The 17,149-nt window shown below is 51.0% G+C and overlaps 2 protein-coding genes across 2 annotated transcripts; one reads left to right on the top strand and one right to left on the bottom strand.

Moving 5' to 3' along the window:
- Nucleotides 1-7,058: 7,058 nt before the first annotated feature.
- Nucleotides 7,059-8,665, bottom strand: LOC120713280. The gene is made up of 2 exons (XM_039999270.1): nucleotides 7,903-8,665; nucleotides 7,059-7,849 (listed from the first exon to the last, which is right to left on the bottom strand). The coding sequence occupies exons 1-2, from the start codon at nucleotides 8,663-8,665 to the stop codon at nucleotides 7,059-7,061; spliced, it is 1,554 nt and encodes a 517-aa protein (XP_039855204.1).
- A 7,468-nt stretch (nucleotides 8,666-16,133) lies between these two features.
- On the top strand, nucleotides 16,134-16,730 carry LOC120713279 (BTB/POZ and MATH domain-containing protein 1-like). The gene has a single exon (XM_039999269.1). It carries the CDS (start codon nucleotides 16,134-16,136, stop codon nucleotides 16,728-16,730), a length of 597 nt encoding a protein of 198 aa, XP_039855203.1.
- Nucleotides 16,731-17,149: the final 419 nt, after the last annotated feature.

Genomic DNA, 17,149 nt, shown 5'->3' with positions numbered 1-17,149 from the left:
GCAGGAGCCTCGCGCGAGCTGGGAGGAATAGCCGACCGAGGAGGAGATGGTCCAAGTGGATCTCCTTCTCAAAGAGATCGCCGGCTTGTCAGCCCAAGGGCTGACGGGCGCCGTGGTGGCCCTGTCCTTTAGTAAGCGGCTAGTACAGCCGATTCGGGACAGGGTGCATCCCGGCTTTGAATACTGGGGTCGTCAGGACCCGACCCGGGGGTAGAACCGAAAGGTTCCCCGGTAAGAGGCCATGAACCAGGTTGCCCGCATGATGCAGGGGCCAATCCATGACCGCGGGAGCCCGAAGACGCACTACTTGAAATGGCCGACTAGAGTCGTAAGCCTTCTTGTCTCTTTCGTGTTGTTGTGCTTTTTGTTCTGAGTTGTTCTGTTTCGGCCCTGGAGTTGTTTCTACCCTGCTTCTTCATATGCAGGGCACCCGTTGGGTTGTAACCAACTCGGAATGTCTTTGTGAATATAGGATAAAGTTATGGAGTTCTGGTCTCCCGCTCCCCTACCAGAGGGGGATGCGGGGAAGGACGCCGCCGCCCCGGCCAATTTGAAGAAGCCGGGGGCGGTAGATCTGGAGGTGTCATCCGACTCGTCCATTGGGGACGGGTCGGATGTTGAAGATGTAAGTGCCAGCGCCCCTCCGGCCGCGCCGAGGCGGTGGAGGCTTACCATCAGGAAGATCCCAGCCTCCAAGGCTGGCTTGAGGAGTGCCCTGCCCAAGGGAAGCTCCGCCGCTGCCTCTAGGTCGGGGAGTGACGAGCTGGGGGCCGAGGACGCCCCCGAATTGTCAGGTGAAGGCGCCGGCGCTGACGCCGGGCGTGGTGAAGGGGAAGCAGCGGCCGGGCTAGCGCACCTTGGAGGGATCGGATCTCCTCCGCTCGTGCCCTGACCGCAGCCACTCGCTGCACCGCTGAGACTGTCTTTCTCTGGGAGAGAGCCTGCCGCAGTCCCGCGCTCGCCGGTAGGCGACACCGGGCGAGGTGGAGCCGCCGCCGCCTCTACCGTAGGAGACCCCGAGCCGGGAGTTGTTCCCCGCTCATCAGGGCCCTGTTCTGCCCGGGGTCCTGGTGGCGGAGGAGCAGGTGGCCGAGGGTGACGAGTCGGCCAGGTTGGTGGAGGAGCTCCAGGCCGCCGCGCGCAGAGTCGGCCGAGGTAAGCTGACATCCCTTGCCTATATAGTTGTTTGTGCTGTGCTGAATTTTGATCTGATTGCCCTGTTCTTGTTAGGCGCTGGCCGGCCTGAGCCAGCGGGCTGCCGGAAGGATGCGGGGGGCGCCAGCCACGGACGGCCGACTCGAGCGGCTCGAGTCCCGGCTGGCCGAGTTGGAGGCGCAAAACCACCTACTGGAGAAGCAGCGGGCAGAGGCAGAGAAGGCCCTCGCGGACGAGAAGCGGGGTAAGAGGCGTACCGCGCTTTGTGCTGACTCGTTTGTGTTCAAGATAATCGATACCCTCTCAGGGCTGGAGAAGGAGGTCCGCGCTCTGAAGCGCGACCTGGCGGCCTGTGAGAAAGCCAACACCGAGCTGTAGAAGGCTCGGGGGACCCTGGAGGCTACGGAGGATGCCACGGAGGGCAAGCTCCGCCTGGAGCACCAGGCGCGCGAAGGTATAGTTCTGGAACCACTCTGTTTCTTTTCAGAATGAACTCCCGTGGAATTGAGATGAGACCGTGCTGACAGGTGCGGAAGCTCAGCTTGCAGCGGCGGTTGCGGCCCTGGGGCAGCTTACCGGCAAGGTGAGCGTCGTCCTTGCCGCCTTTGAGCTGGAGGAGGAGCTGGATGCACGACTAGAGGCGGAGGAGCTGGACGCATCTTCACCAGGGGGGTCACCGAGGACGCGGCCCAGTACACCCTGGGACTCGTGAAGTCCCATTTCCCGGAGGCCGACTTGGAGCCGGTGGGTGACGGGATGGCGCCGGAGACCTCGGACCTCGCCTGGGCCGACTACCTTGCCAACGCCCGGACAGTCGCGGAGCGCGTGGCGGCCGACCTGAATCTGTAATTGTAGAAACTAAAAGAATGGTCAGCGGATGGCCAAAAGAAACAATATTTATTTTGCATGTAAATAAATTTGCATGTGTTTGTGTTGGATTCCATAATCCAAGTTGCTACTGAGTTGGCCGAGTAGTTAGGAACAGACGACCCTGCTATGTGCCTTTACTTGCCGGGTTGAGAGCTGATCATCAAGCGCGGGGGCGGTAGAAGGTGACGCAGGGTGGTTCCTTGGCTAACAGGGTTGTGCTCGCAACGACTTGTTACATTGGGGGGTGCCTGCACTGGGCAGACTTGGACGAGTCGAACTGGCCGAGCCCAACCCCTGAGTGTAAGAGATGAGTCGGGCTGACCGACAAACAGCCACCGAGCGTGCTGGACAGGTCGGTGGGAAAACAAATACGAATAATTGAAGACATTGGACTTTATTAATAACTGATGAGTAGAGTACATATCTCCCTTTTTTACGGATAAAAGCGACGAAGGTGTTTGATGTTCCATGGATTGCCCACGTCCATTCTGTCCTCGCGCTGCAGTCTGTAGGTTCCTGGGATGACTATGCTGCTCACAATGAAGGGCCCTTCCCATGGGGAAGTTAGCTTGCCTCCGGGGGTCTGGACCCGTCGGAGTCCCAAGTCACCAACGTTGAAGTCGCACTGCTGGACATTTTTGTCATGATAACGGCATAACTGCTGCTCGTACCGGGCATGCTGGAGGGCTGCCGTCAGATGGTGCTCCTCGGCCAAGTCGAGGTCTGTTCGCCGAGTTGTTTTGGCCTCGACTTCGTCATAGCTCTGGGTGTACGGAGCACCGAAGGCAATATCCATCGGGAGGATCGCCTCAGAACCGTAGACCATGAAGAAGGGGGAGTAACCAGTGGCCCGGCTTCTCTGCGTACACAGCCGCCATACTACTCTAGGTAGTTCCTGGATCCACTTGGAGCCATATTTTTCAATCGGGTCGAAAATCTTGGCTTTGAGCCCCTGAAGGATCAAGCCATTAGCGCGTTCCACCTGGCCGTTGCACCTGTGGTGGGCCACAGAGGCGTAGTACACATCGATGCAGCTTTCCTAGCAGAAGTCCCAGAATTCGGATTCGGTGAAGGAGGTGCCCGGGTCTGTGATGATCCGATTGGGCACTCCAAACCTGTGTGTTATCTCCTGGATGAACTCGGCTGCCTTGGCTGCTGTTGTAGCGGAGACCGGCTTCACCTCGATCCACTTGGTGAACTTGTCGATGGCAACGAATATGAAGGTGAAGCCGCCTTGCGCTATTTTCAGGGGTCCCACTGAATCGAGTCCCCAGCAGGCGAATGGCCAGGATAGAGGGATCGTCCGCAGAGCCTGAGCCGGGATGTGCCGTTTCTTTGTGAAGAACTGGCATCCTGGACATCGTCTGATGATGGCTTGAGCATAGGCCAGGGCCGTCGGCCAATAGAAGCCTGACCGGTAAGCTTTACCCACTATGGTGGAAGCTCCGGCATGGTTTACGCAAATTCCCGAGTGGATCTCGCTGAGGAGTCGGACTCCATCTGACTGGGAGATGCATTTGGAGAGGGTTCCTGAAGAGGCCGAGTGCCTGAACAACTCTGTTCCGATGACAACGTAGCTTGCGGCTCGGCAGGCGAGTCACTCGTGCTCCTTGTCCTTCGGGTAGGACTTATTGTTCATGATGAAGTCGAGTATCGGGGCTTGACAATCTGGATCAGCGACCAGTACTTCCTGGCCTAGGGCTAGCACTAGGTCAAGCTTGGTAGGATGTTCCTCCACGATCTTGACAGTGGGGGAGTTGAGAGCCTGCACGAAGATGCCGGCCGGGACGAGTGCCCGCTTGGAGCCCAGCTTGGAGAGTACATCAGCTGCCATGTTGTAGTCTCAGAGGACGTGATGAAACTCCAGGCTGTAGAAGTGGGCCTAGAGCTTGCGAATCTCCTTGCAGTAGGCGTCCATCTTCTCCTGGGTACAGTCCCAATCCTTGTTGACTTGCTGGACGACAACTTTGGAATCGCCATACGCGAGTAGCCTCTTGACGCCGAGTGAGGCCGTGATCCTGAGACCGTGGATGAGGGCCTCGTACTCGGCCGCGTTGTTGGTGGCCTTGAAAAGTAGCTGCAGGACATATTTTAGTTGCTCACCTCTTGGGGAGATGAAGAGGATGCCTGCGCCGGCGCCATCGAGGTTGAGGGCGCCGTCGAAGTACATGACCCAATGGTCGGGTCGCTCCTCAGGTGGTGGGTCCTGAATCTCAGTTCACTTGGCGATGAAGTTCGCCAGGGCTTGTGACTTGATGGTGGAGCGGGGGAGAAAATTGATGAAGAGGGCTCCTAGCTCCACCGACCATTTGACGACTCGGCCATTGGCGTCTGTAAGGATCACCAGGGTGTCTGACCCTAGAGGGGGAGGGGGCGAATAGGGTCGCTAATCGTTTTCTATCCTAGGGCTCAATCTATTTGCATGAGATAAACCTAACACGTCCTACACATGCTAGTTATGACTAAGGTTTATCTATGCTACTCTCTACTTACCCCTAAAAGACTTGCAACCTATAGCCAATCCTAATCAAACTAACTAGGAAAGTAAAGGCACGCAAGATAGAGTAAATGCGGAAACGTAATACGGTAAGTAAAGAGGTGAGGGAGAGAATATGCAAACTCCCGTGAAGACACCAAGACACACGATTTAATGTGGTTCGGTTAGGACACCAAGTCCCTCCCTACGTCCACGGCTTGATCACCGTCTAGAATTCGCCACCAAGGCTTCCGGCAAGCAAAGGCTAAGTGGCGCCAAGTCACCAAGACAAGGCCACCGCCACCGTCTCTCTCAAAGCATCAGCAACGGCACTGTCTTCACTATTGAAGCTTCTCACCAAGAGGGGTCACCTTCCCCGCACAAAGTGTCGTTGCCTCTCCACACCAAGTCAGAGGGTCACACGACGAGTACACGATTGCTTGCCGCAGCAAGACTTTGATCAAGGGAGCTCTCGCAAGAACTAATCCCTATACAAGTGCACAAAGCACTCTCTCAAAGCTTCTCACAAGCTAGATATGACACTAAGCTTTGCTAGGATGGTTGGAGATGTTAGTTTGCTTGAGCAACACTTCCTTCAACTTTTCTGGCGTCCAACCATATGCAGCAACCGGCCTTGGGGGGTATATATAGCCCACACACCCTAAAAGAGCTATTGGAATAGTGGCTGACAAAAAGCGCTATCACCGGTTAAACCGATGATCCACTTTGTGTCATCACCGGTTTAATCGGTGAGCACCTTTTTCCAACTAGCCGTTATACTTAAATGGCTACCTTAATCAACTGACGTAATTAACCGGTCAATGCATCTTCATCACCGGTTTAACCGATGCATGTAACTGTCCCAGAGTTCCCGAAAACCAACTCTCTGGACAACTACACTGACGTAATTGACCGGTGTATCATCGGTTCAACCGATGTATACATTTCCCTTGGTCTTCTGCCGTTGCACCGACGTATTCAATATCTTCATCGTCGGTTCAACCGACGCAAAACCCTAGCCTCAGCTTCTGGGTTCATTGCACCAGTCAGTACAATTTCCTCATCATCGGTTTAACCGGTGTTAGCAAAACACGGAACCACCGTAGGGGCGGCCCTTCGGTCCTATCTACGCCTATCTTCTCTTTGTCATCACTTGAACCTAAAAGCCTGAGAATGGTCATCTTAACAATCATATTAGTCCAAGTGTTGTGTTGTCTATATCAATCACCAATACATTATATTGAAATATGGCATGAGAGGCCATTTTCGCTACAGCGTCCCTGTTGTGTAGTATGTCGCCGAGGGGGAAGGAGGAAACCACCTTGACATTGTGCGCCTGGAAGTAGTGGCGCAACTTCCTAGACGTGATAAGGATCGCGTAAAGGAGTTTCTGCACCTGAGGATAGCGCAGCTTGGACTCACCGAGTGCTTCACTGATGAAGTAGATGGGTTGTTGTACTTTATAGACATGGCCCGGCTCGTCTCGTTCGACGACCAGGGCAGTGCTGACCACGTGCGTAGTTGCCGTGATATAAAGGAGTAGTGTTTCTTCATCTTCTGGAGCTATTAGGACTGGTCGAGTTGTGAGGAAATCCTTTAGCTGCTGGAAGGCTGCGGCGGCTTCCTCACTCCACTCGAATTTGTCCGACTTCCTGAGAAGTTTGAAGAAGGGCAGGCCTCTATTGCCGAGTCGACTGATGAACTGACTCAAGGCAGCCATGCACCCTGTAAGCTTCATCAGATCCTTCTTGCACCTGGGTGGCTTCATGAATCTGATAGCATTGATCTTTGTTGGGTTGGCTTCGATTCCCCGGCTGCTTACGATGAAGCCGAGTAGTTTGCCTGCCGGGACACCAAAGTCGCATTTGGTGGGGTTGAGCTTCCATTTGAATCTTTTGAGATTTTCAAATGTTTCTTGTAGGTCGGCAATGAACTGATCGTTGGACCTAGTCTTGATGACAACGTCATCCACGTAAGCCTCGGCGTTGCGCCTGATCTGCCCCTGGAGGCATTTCTGGATGGCCTTCTGATAGGTGGCGCCTGTGTTCTTTAGGCCGAACTTCATGGTGTTGTAGCAGTACGCCCCAATCAGCGTGATGAATGATGTCTACTCTTGATCTGACTTCATCAAGGCAATCTGATGGTAGCCAGAGTAGCAATCAAGAAAAGAGAAAAGCGTGCACCCGGCTGTCGAGTCAACAACCTAGTCGATGCGTGGGAGAGGAAAAGGGTCTTTAGGGCAGTGCTTGTTGAGATCCGTGTAATCAACACACATTCTCCATTTGCCATTTTTCTTTTTTACAAGGACTGGGTTGGTCAGCCACTCTAGATGTGTGACTTCTCGGATAAAACCAGTGGCTAAGAGCCGGGTTACCTCTACCCTAATAGCCTCCTTTCGATCTTGAGTGAAGCGACGCAACCGTTGCTTGACGGGTCGCGCCTTCTCGTTGAGATCCAAGGAGTGCTCGGCCTCTTCCCTCGGTATGCCTGGCATGTCAGAGGGCTTCCATGCAAAGATGTCCCAGTTGGCGCGGAGGAAAGAGTTGAGCGCGAGTTCCTATACGGAGTCGAGGTCGACCCCGATCAAGGCTGTTTTATCGGGGTGGTTGTCGCTGAGGACGATCGCCTTTGTCTGGCTGTCGGGGTGCAACTGGGACTCTGGTGCCGAGTTGTTGGATGGCTTCTGAAGCTGGTCCATTGTGAGTGCCTTTGCCGCCTGAGCGACCATGGCTTGGTTGTTACTTCTCTCTAGGGCCTCGGCGGTGTTGATGTTCTCCGTCTCATAGCAGTGAGATGTCTGGATGTCGCTGTGGATGGAAAGGACTCCGTTTGGAGCCGGCATCTTCAAGAGAAGATATGTGTGGTTGGGGATCGCCATGAACTTGGCGAGAGTTGGTCTCCCCAGTATAGCGTGGTAGGAAGTCTCGAACGGGGCCACCTCGAAGATGATCGACTCCGTGCGGTAGTTGTCACAGGTACCGAAGGTGACGGGGAGGGTGAACTTGCCAACCGGAGTTGAGCCCGCACCTGGGATGATGTCGTAGAAGGCCTGGTTTGAAGGAACCAACTTGGTCATGTCAAAGCCCATGTCCTCCAGAGTCTTGGCGAAGATGATATTGAGGGTGCTGCCCCCATCGATGAGTACCCTGGCCAGATGGATCTGGCGTATCACCGGGTTGACCACGAGCGGGTAAGCACCTGGCCTGGGCAGGTGAACAAAGTGGTCGCGTCTGTCGAAGGTAATGGGGATTTCCGACCAGCGAAGAGGTTCAACCGGGTGCCTGAACACCGAGTTGACGTCGCAATTGTGCAGCTTGATGCTGCGCTTGCAGGACGGGGCGCTGGAGCCTCCGAAGATGATATTAACCAACCGTTGCTCCTCCTGGAAGGTACCGGGTGACCTGTTGCCCTGCTGGTCCTCCTCATCTCGCTTGGGCGAGCAGTTACGATGGCCACGGCCGCGGGAGCTTCTGGAGTGACGCTGTTGGAGAGGGCGCGACATTCTCGCACGGTGTGGTTGGCGTCCTTGTGCCAAGGGCACTTGGAGTCGAGGAGCCTGTCGAGCTCCTCCTGGTCGAGGGAGGTACATTGCTGAGGTCGGTCGGCAATAGCGATGGTATTGTCATGGCCGCGCTTGCGATCGCGGGCCTTGGATGACTCGGCGCGGTCACGGTTCTTGCCATGACGTGGTGGATGATCCCCGCTTGGGGGAGCCGGGTTGTCGTCCCTTTGGCGGGGACGATCAGCGGGTTCACGGCGATCCTTGTGACGGCGATGTGCGCGCTCCGCGTCCTCCATGTCGGCGTGCTTGTTGACGACGGCCATCATGTCGGAGACGTTCTTGAGGTTGGACTCAAACATCTTTCTCCATAGTTCGATGCTATGGAGGCCTTGGTGGAAGTGGTAGATCACGTCCCTGTCATCAACTTCCATAATTGTGTTACTGTTAGCGAAGTACCATTTGATGTAATCACGCAGGGACTCGGAAGGTCGTTGCCTGATGCTACCCAGATCCCATCTGGTTTTGGGGCTCGGGTAGGCTGCTTGGTAGTATTGGACGAAGGCAGTGCAGAGGTCCTGCCAGCTATTGATCGAGCCGGTAGGAAGAGACTCGAGCCAGTCCTGTGCTTGCCGGCTCATCATCACCGGGAAGTATGCCACCATAATGTCATTGTTGCCATTTGCTGCTCAGACGGCGATGGAGTAGGTGCGCAGCCATGTCTTGGGGTCAGATGGCCACTGGATAGCTCGCAACCTATCGGAGAAGGCGGAGAAGCCATCCAAGTCGTCCGCTAGGTCATAGTCGTTGTCGCGGTGTCGGTGATCGCGGTTGTTGCGGATGTGGTCGGGTGCACCATGCTCGTCGTCATAGCGGCGACGTCGTTCCCGCTCGGCATTGTCCCGTTGGCGATGATGGTTGTCGATGCAGGGTCGAAGATCTCGGCGGGCAAGACAGTCGCGAGGATTGGGCTGGTCAACCTCTTCATCACGACGATGAGGACGCACCGAGCGGTTGGAGCTTGATTGCCCCCGGCGGTTGGAGTACTCCCTTCTCAGGCCCTGGGCCTAGGTTGCTGCAACATGCAGGCGAGCGCGAGCTTTTGCAATCTCGGGAGTTTGGGGTAATCCCTCGAATACCTGGAGGACGGTGGCCATGTTAGAGGATGGCGTGGCGAAGACTTGATGACTGTCGTAATCCAGGACGAACTGGTTTTCGAGGTTCCTTGGCCATGGCGGTGATGGACGCCTCCGTGCAACCCTGGAGTTGCGACGCTCGTCGTTGTCGAGATCTTCCTCTGCCTGAAGGATGACTTGCTCGTTGGCTCGACGGTCGGCGTGGAGGCCGTTGCGGTGAAGACGTTCCACCCTCTGTTGGTCGTCTTCGCCGGTGAATGAGTCGGAGTCCACCGAGACGACCGAGATCTGGCGCCGGCCATCGGGGTTGCTGCAGTTGGGTGGGAGGGTGAAGACGGCCGCCTAATACCCAACCTCAGTAGATAAGGTCGGATCAGATTGGATCTGATCCGAGTCGGACTGGTCCAACTTGGTGATGCGCAGGTTACCCATACGTACTTAGATCTGATCCGAATAGACTGCGGAGTTGTTGCGGAGCCCGTACGGGAGGACAGCCGAGCCACTTGGATGACCCAGCACAGTCTCGCCGAGTTGAATGCACTCGGCAAGGGACTTGGTAACATGATCTATTCCGGAGATTAGAATGTTGTTGCAGATGACCGGCCAACGCATTGCCCTGGGGCGAACGATCGGAGATTCATTGATGTCGAGTTCGAAAACTCGACGAGTAATGGAGCTTTGAGCCGTCAGATTGGATCTGAAGCTGGTGGGGTTGCCGCTCTCGGTGATCGAGGGGCTGGTGGGTGGGTTCCAAGGAACAGTAGTTTTTGGGAAACTACCGAAGGTGAAGGCGAATCCGGCGGCAGCCTCCTTCTGGATGCTGACGTTGGTGGAGAAGAAGATGCCGGATCTTGCTGCCATCGAGCTCGCTGCAAGGACTCCTGAGAAATCTCCCCTACCTGGCACGCCAACTGTCAGATTGCTTATCCGGCAAGTCCACCAGGGGTATGCCCGGCGGTAGATTTGTAGGTGAAGAGGGGATTCCGGAGCCAAGAACTAGATGGTTGCGAGTTGACGCTAGGGTTTAGACAGGTTCGGGCCGCTCGGGAGCGTAATACCCTACGTCCTGTGTTATATGTATTGAGCTTGACGATGAAAGGTGTAGATGGGATGATTGATGCGTTCTATGGGTCCCCTCACGGTGCCTTTATAGGCCAGGTGCTGTGAAGTTAGGGAAAATATCTACTCGGGTTATTACATGGAATCAGGTTGGTTTTAGATCACTAGATATCCGGAATGCATATCCGCGCCTTGATCCTGATCCTCGGAGGAACCTTCCGACGTCCAGCCGAGTGCCTGTCCGCCGGGTAGTTGTGCAGAGTGGTCCTGGCCGAGTAGGTACCTAGTCGGGAGATAACTACTCGGCTGGGAGGTACCCGGATGTACCTCCGTTAGGGTTGGAAAAGTTAGGGTTAGGGATAAAAGTAAAGGATAGATGTGTTGATTCGATTGTTATGCCCTCAATCAGCCGTAACCCTTCATAATTATAGGGTGGGATGGTCTGTACCCTTTAGGAGTCAAAGCCCTAATAAATCCTGTGTCAAAATACAACTCCTAGCTCGGATTGGGCTTTCTGGACCAGTCTGACGGGTCTCTGGACCGGTCAGACCGGTGTACAGATCTTCTGAGAGGCATCACTTTCTCATCCGGACTCCAAATTGGACGTTCCACATATGCATTTCGATCGTCTCGACGAGATCTACGCAATGGTATAGTCCAATTGGCATTTTGACAAAGTTAGCCAGACCGGTCTGACCCCACATGTCATTTCTGAAAATAAAGTCACAAGCAAGACTGAGTATGCTAATACTCAGCAAGACTGACCCATCTAATAGCCCTTTAACTAGACATGCAAAGCATGTGCAGGCTCTGGGGTTTCTTCTACTGAAAAGCAACAAAGAGTAGATCCTTATTTTCAAGTTTTAGCTTTTAGATTCTAGTGTTATTAACCATTCTATGTAAGCACCTATCTACACAAATATGGTAGAGGATATATTTGATTCCAACAAGACTGAGTATCTTAAATGTTTCACTTCTACTTTATGTGGCAAAGGGGTTAAGCAGTCTCAATATCCACGAGAAATGGACGAGAAACGGACGATTCTGAATCGAATTTCCAATGTTGCAAAGGTAAACCTAACACACACGCTTGGAGCACTGTCGAGTCACTCCCAAGCAACTGTTGTCTTCTCATTCCGGTTCATGGATCAGTGCCACTCTCCCCGACTACAGGGAACAGTCCACATCCCTGCACTCATGGTGTTGCAACATAATTTAACTTCCAACATAACTTAACTTCCTATCTCTAAGAGAGAGTGGGAGGTATGTCAACTTGCCGGGCCGATCAGTTACTAGGCTTACCGCATACCATATTTACGGCATGTGGCTAGTACTTTCAAATGCTTAACCACCGCTACCACACACTGCGGCCTTATCAAAATTCATCAACACAAATAGATTTCAACCATGAAGATTGTAACCAAATCCGTCCATGATCCTAATAGTGATTGTAAGAAAGTAAACAATCAACTCCTATAAAGCTCGCGAGTGACAGGCAATCACTCGACTTTTATCGGTCCTATTAGCATAGCTTCTATTCGGACTCAGATTTTAGTGTTCAATCAATAGGAACCTAGAATTATGCATCTAAGATTTTCACTCAACTTCAATAACTTAAATGCACAAATAAGTAGTAAAAAGTTGCATAAATTAAAATAATAGGATTATGCACCGGGACTTGCCTTCAGTGGTGTCTATAGAGTAAGTAGACTTTGGCTCTTCTGAATCTGAATTTGGGACTTCAGTTATTTCAACAGTATTAGCTTGAGCTTCAGAGAAATCTCTGTCTGGCTCCTGGATGAGCTCGTATGTTCCGTCTGCTAGCGAGGTTGTTTCTATATGCAATGCAATAGTTGAAAATTAGTGAAGTGCTTGAGTATAGCTTTTCTTCACTAAAGAGTTTAAACCAATAAAGTAAACATTTAGGACTAAACTTAAAGTTTTATTTTACTGGACAACTGTTTATAGAGTAACAGTGAACACAAATAAACTTCATAAAATTATATGAGAAAAGGTTTTTATTTAAACAGCAAAAAGGATTTTTAAAAAGAATCCTGAAGAACATAAACAAGACACTAAAAAGAAAATTTAAAAGCACAAACTACCGTCCACTAATGGGTCTAGAAAAATTACATAGAGCTAGACATACTCTAAAGAGCATATGATCAAAAGCTCACTCAAATTTTAGCTTTGGAAATAAAGATATAAATAAAAAGAGCTATAAGCTAACCTTATTTTTAGAATTAGTTACACAAGAAAATAACTCAAACTCATAGCATCAAACTGTAGAGCTAAGCACAAGAATCACAACAAAATTAATTTGGCATTTTTCTGATTTTTCTACATTTGTTTTAGAATTTTTCAAAGTTCACTTGTAAAAGAATAAAAGGAAAAGATCTTTTTACAGAAAGGACCCTGAAAAGTTTTGAATCCTTGCAATCAGGTCCTTGGTCGGGGTCAGAGGGAAGGGAGAGGTTTGACCAGCCGATTCCGGCGAGGGGGATCACCAGCGGCGAGGGCCAAGGGGCCATGGAGCTTCAGGAGCTCGAGGCGGACCTGTAGGAGGGTTTGGGCGTGGCGCGGGATGGTCGGAGGAGGCTCGTTAGCGATGAGCAGAGTGCGGCAGCGGGGGTGAATGGCGACGAGGGTGCTCTAGTGAGGGATTGGCGACACGAGGGGTTGGATGAGCTTCATGGGTTCACGGCGAAGCTAACCAAGGTGTTGTGCTGGTCGGAGTGTGTCGGGAGCGGCGGGTCCGCGGTGGAGCAGAGCTCGCCGGAGTTGGTTAGGGGGTGGCGGTGGAGTATGCCGGTGATGGGGCTCGGCCGGGCTTTTTATAGGCCAAAGGTGGAGAGGATGAGCACAAGAAGGGGTACTCCAGGGGAAAAGCTCACTTGGGCTGTGAATCTGGCAGCATGCAGGGCACTTCATGGCGGCGGGCGGTCGTGGCGTGACAAGGAGGCTTCGGGGTGGCGTGCCGCGGCGCTAGCAGGCCAGCAGAGGCGGCGGAGTGGCGGCAGGTGCCTTGTGCGTGGCGCGTGGAGGCGGCGAAGCGGTTTGGGGAGGATTCCTAGCGGCGGTCGGGATCGCCGGAATTGGAAGCAGGGGTGGCGAGTTGGCAGCGCTTCGTGGAGAGAGGAGGGAGCGCTAGCGAGGGAATGGGTGGGGTCTAGGAGAAGTCGGGAAGGCCGGGTGGCACTCCAATCGGCGGTGTGGGCGGCCGGTGGGTGGAAATCCGCGGCGACGGCGGCCTGCGCAGCTCTGGCGAAGCTGGAGCTTGAAGAAAACTGGGAGGATCTAGTTGTAAATTTTTAAAAGTCCAGGGGCTTGAGTGTAAACTAAAATTTGCCATTGATCTAGGGCTCAAATAAAAAAGTGCCCAAAATAAAAGTTATTCAGTTTTTCAAGATCTACAACTTTCATGTTGTGTAAATTTGCACTAGACAAAAGGATTTTAAAATATTTTCAAAAGTTCAAATGAAGTCTATTTAATAAAGAAAAAGTACATTTTGGTAGCAAATTTCAACAAATTTAGGACTAAATTGTAATAAAGCTGCCAAGTAATGATTACTAGTATATCTGCAAGAAAGCCCTTCACAAAGTTGAATTTGCTCCCTAAGTTAAAAACTTTTGCAAAAAGGGACTTGTAATTATCCATAATTAAAAAATACCCCTAATTTTGCATTGAAAAAATTTAAACTTTCACACAAGAACAAACACAAATTTCATACATTATCCTATGTTCTAATTACTAGACACCTGAAGTGTCACAACCTTCCCCCCTAAAAAGATTCTCGCCCCGAGATTCCGGATTAGGAATGGACTGGGATGTTAGGTACCTGGATTTGTTCTAAGGAAGTCGGGAAAGTTTTGTTGGAGATAGTGCTTGGTTTCCCAAGTAGCTTCTTCCTCGGTGTGATGATTCCATTAAATCTTGTACATTCTAACTTTTTCCCTTCTAGTACTTCTTTCCTTACTATCGAGGATTTTCATTGGGTACACCACATAGGATAAATCCGATTCTACTTCCAGATCTTGTTGCTCGATAATTTCTTCAGAAACTTTAACACATTTCTTGAGCTGGGAGATGTGGAATACGTTATGGACAGCTGCTAACCGAGAAGGAAGTCGAATTCGGTAAGCCACTGGTCCACATATTTGAAGGATCTCAAAGGGTCCAATGTAGCGAGGCACTAACTTCCCTTTTAAGCCGAACTGCTGAACACCTTTTGTTGGAGATACTCGTAAATATACGTGATCCCCAACTTCAAATTCTAACGGCTTTCTCCTCTTATCCGCATAGCTCTTTTGTATGGATTGAGTGGCTTTATGATTTTCCTGAATAACTTTCACTTTGTTCTCCGCCTCAGTTACTAAGTCAGGTCCAAAAATTTTGCGATCTCCAGTCTGTGACCAACTTAAAGGAGTCTGACATCTTCGGCCATACAACGCTTCAAACGGTGCCATCTTTAAGTTGGACTGATAGCTGTTATATGAGAATTCTGCTAGGGCCAAATATATATCCCAGTTCTTGTCATATTGGATAACACACGCTCTGAGCATATCCTCAAGTATTTGGTTTACCCTTTCGCTTTGTCCATCTGTTTGAGGATGATAAGCAGAGCTACGAATCAACTTGGTTCCAAGAGAAGCTTGTAGTTGTTCCCAGAAGCGTGCAACAAATTGTGCTTCACGATCAGATATGATCATTTTGGGTACACCACGGAGACGAATTACTTGATCAAGATAGATTTCTGCATACTTTTTAACAGAGTAAGTAGTATGCACTGGGAGAAAATGAGCAGTCTTGGTCAATCTATCAATGATTACCCATATTGAGTCGTGTTTCTGAGATGTGTTGGGTAAGCCAATGATGAAGTCCATACTAATGTCCTCCCATTTCCAAGATGGAATGGACAAAGATTGAAGTGTGCCCGCTACCTTGAGATGACTAGCTTTAATTCTCTGACAAATATCACACTCAGAGACATATTTAGCTATTTCCCTCTTCATTCTGGTCCACCAGTAATTCTGTCTAAGATCATGGTACATCTTTGTGCTACCGGTATGAATAGAGAACTTGGAGAGGTGTGCTTCATCAAGAATTTGCCTACGGAGTTGATGATCCTTAGGAACAACAATGCGATTGTCGAACCATAAAACTTCCTTGTGGTCCAGATGAAAACACTTGTACTTTTCTTCGCCTTGAGCTAGCTTTTGCTTGATAATCTTGATACCTTCATCATGTAATTGTGCCAAGATGACACTATCTTGAAGCGTAGGTTCAATTGCTATGTGATTCAAACTCCCTTGTGGAACCATCTCTAGGTTCAATTTCCTTATTTCATTGCATAGAGTCTCGTTGAATGATTCTGCCTCTAAGCAATGGCAATGTGACTTATGGCTGAGTGCATCCGCAACCACATTTGCTTTGCCAGGATGATAGTGTACTTCAAGATCATAGTCCTTGATGAGCTCACTGTGCAACACTGTTGAATCCTGTAGCGCGAAGCCAGAACGGGAGCCAAGGTGAGAAAATGAACTAGCACAGTAGTGAACAGTGGCGACACTGATGAAGCTAGGGAAACGTAGCTTTCGCAGCTTCGCTAAAGTACACGAATAGTACTGCTACAGTAGCTAAAGCCGAAGCAACCGAAGCAGTACCAAATGAGCCCTTAACAAAACCCTCACCGATTCCGTCGCCGTCCGTCTCTCTCCCTCCACGCAAAATCGGCAGCGCCTTCTCCCCACACAGATCATCGGCGGCGATGGCGGCGCCGCAGGGGCTGAAGAGAAGGAAGGTGACGACTACCTGCTCTCGGGAGATGGATCGGTGCTTGCACCTGTTCGAGATCCACGGGTACAGCCTCCACGAGGGCCTCGGCATTGGCCGACCCGTCCGCTCGCCCACCTCCGGGTGGTGTCGGAGCCTGAGAAGATGTGTGAGATCCAGGTGCCTCCGTCGGACCTGCCGGAAAACCTTGGCAAGTTGCTCGAGGGGGAGGAGGGGGCAGATGTCACGTTCAAGGTGAAAGGGGTGGTCTTCCATGCCCACAAGGCCGTGCTCGCGATCAGGTCACCGGTGTTCAAGGCGGAGCTTTGGGGACCGGTAGGGAAGAAGAACTGGTGCCGCATAACCGTCCAAGACATGGAACCCGCAGTTTTCAAGGCGTTGCTTCATTTCATCTACACGGACTCACTGCCCGCCGCCGGTGATCTTGATGGGGATGATTGCAATGACGACATGGTTGAAGATTTACTTGTGGCTGCAGATAGGTACGCCATGGAGAGGATGAAGTTGACATGTGAGAGCATCCTTTGCAGGAGAGTTGACGTTGACAATGTTGCTGCCACTTTAGCTCTAGCTGACCGGCATTATTGTTGCAAGCTTAAAGATGCCTGCATTCGGTTCATCAACTCTGGTAACAGAATTAAGGGTGTTATGGCAAGCCAGGGATATGAGCACCTCAAAAAAACATGCCCTGCTATTGTTATGGATTTGTTGGAGGAAGCTGCTAAGACTTTAGGATGCTGAGATCATCCTCAGCTAACTTCTAAACAATTAGTTTTGGTTGGTACTGAGTTCAAGTTTTCAATTCCTTTTACTTACTGAGATATATTTGTGTGAGAAGGGTAGAAATCTGTTATTTCAGTTACACATGGTATCAGTGGTTCAGAGATAGGAGAAGGGTAGACTTTGCAAGACCATTGTATGTGATGTTGGCTTATGGCCACCATATATATATATATATATGATTGTGATATATAACATCATGGATATCATTTCAGACAACTTGCAAAACTTACTGTTTCGGTTTTTGTGATGCTCAAAACAGCAAGTTACTGATAATTTACGTTATCAGTGGGTGATGCCATTATGAATCATGAGGAAATACTTTATATCAGAACAACAGTTTTAATATTTTGAATATAATGTTTTATAACATTGATAAA

Source organism: Panicum virgatum, chromosome 6K (assembly GCF_016808335.1).
Source record: "Panicum virgatum strain AP13 chromosome 6K, P.virgatum_v5, whole genome shotgun sequence".
Classification (NCBI taxonomy): domain Eukaryota; kingdom Viridiplantae; phylum Streptophyta; class Magnoliopsida; order Poales; family Poaceae; genus Panicum; species Panicum virgatum.
Note: the sequence above shows the minus strand (reverse complement) of the source record. Positions and strands in the feature narration are given on the sequence as shown.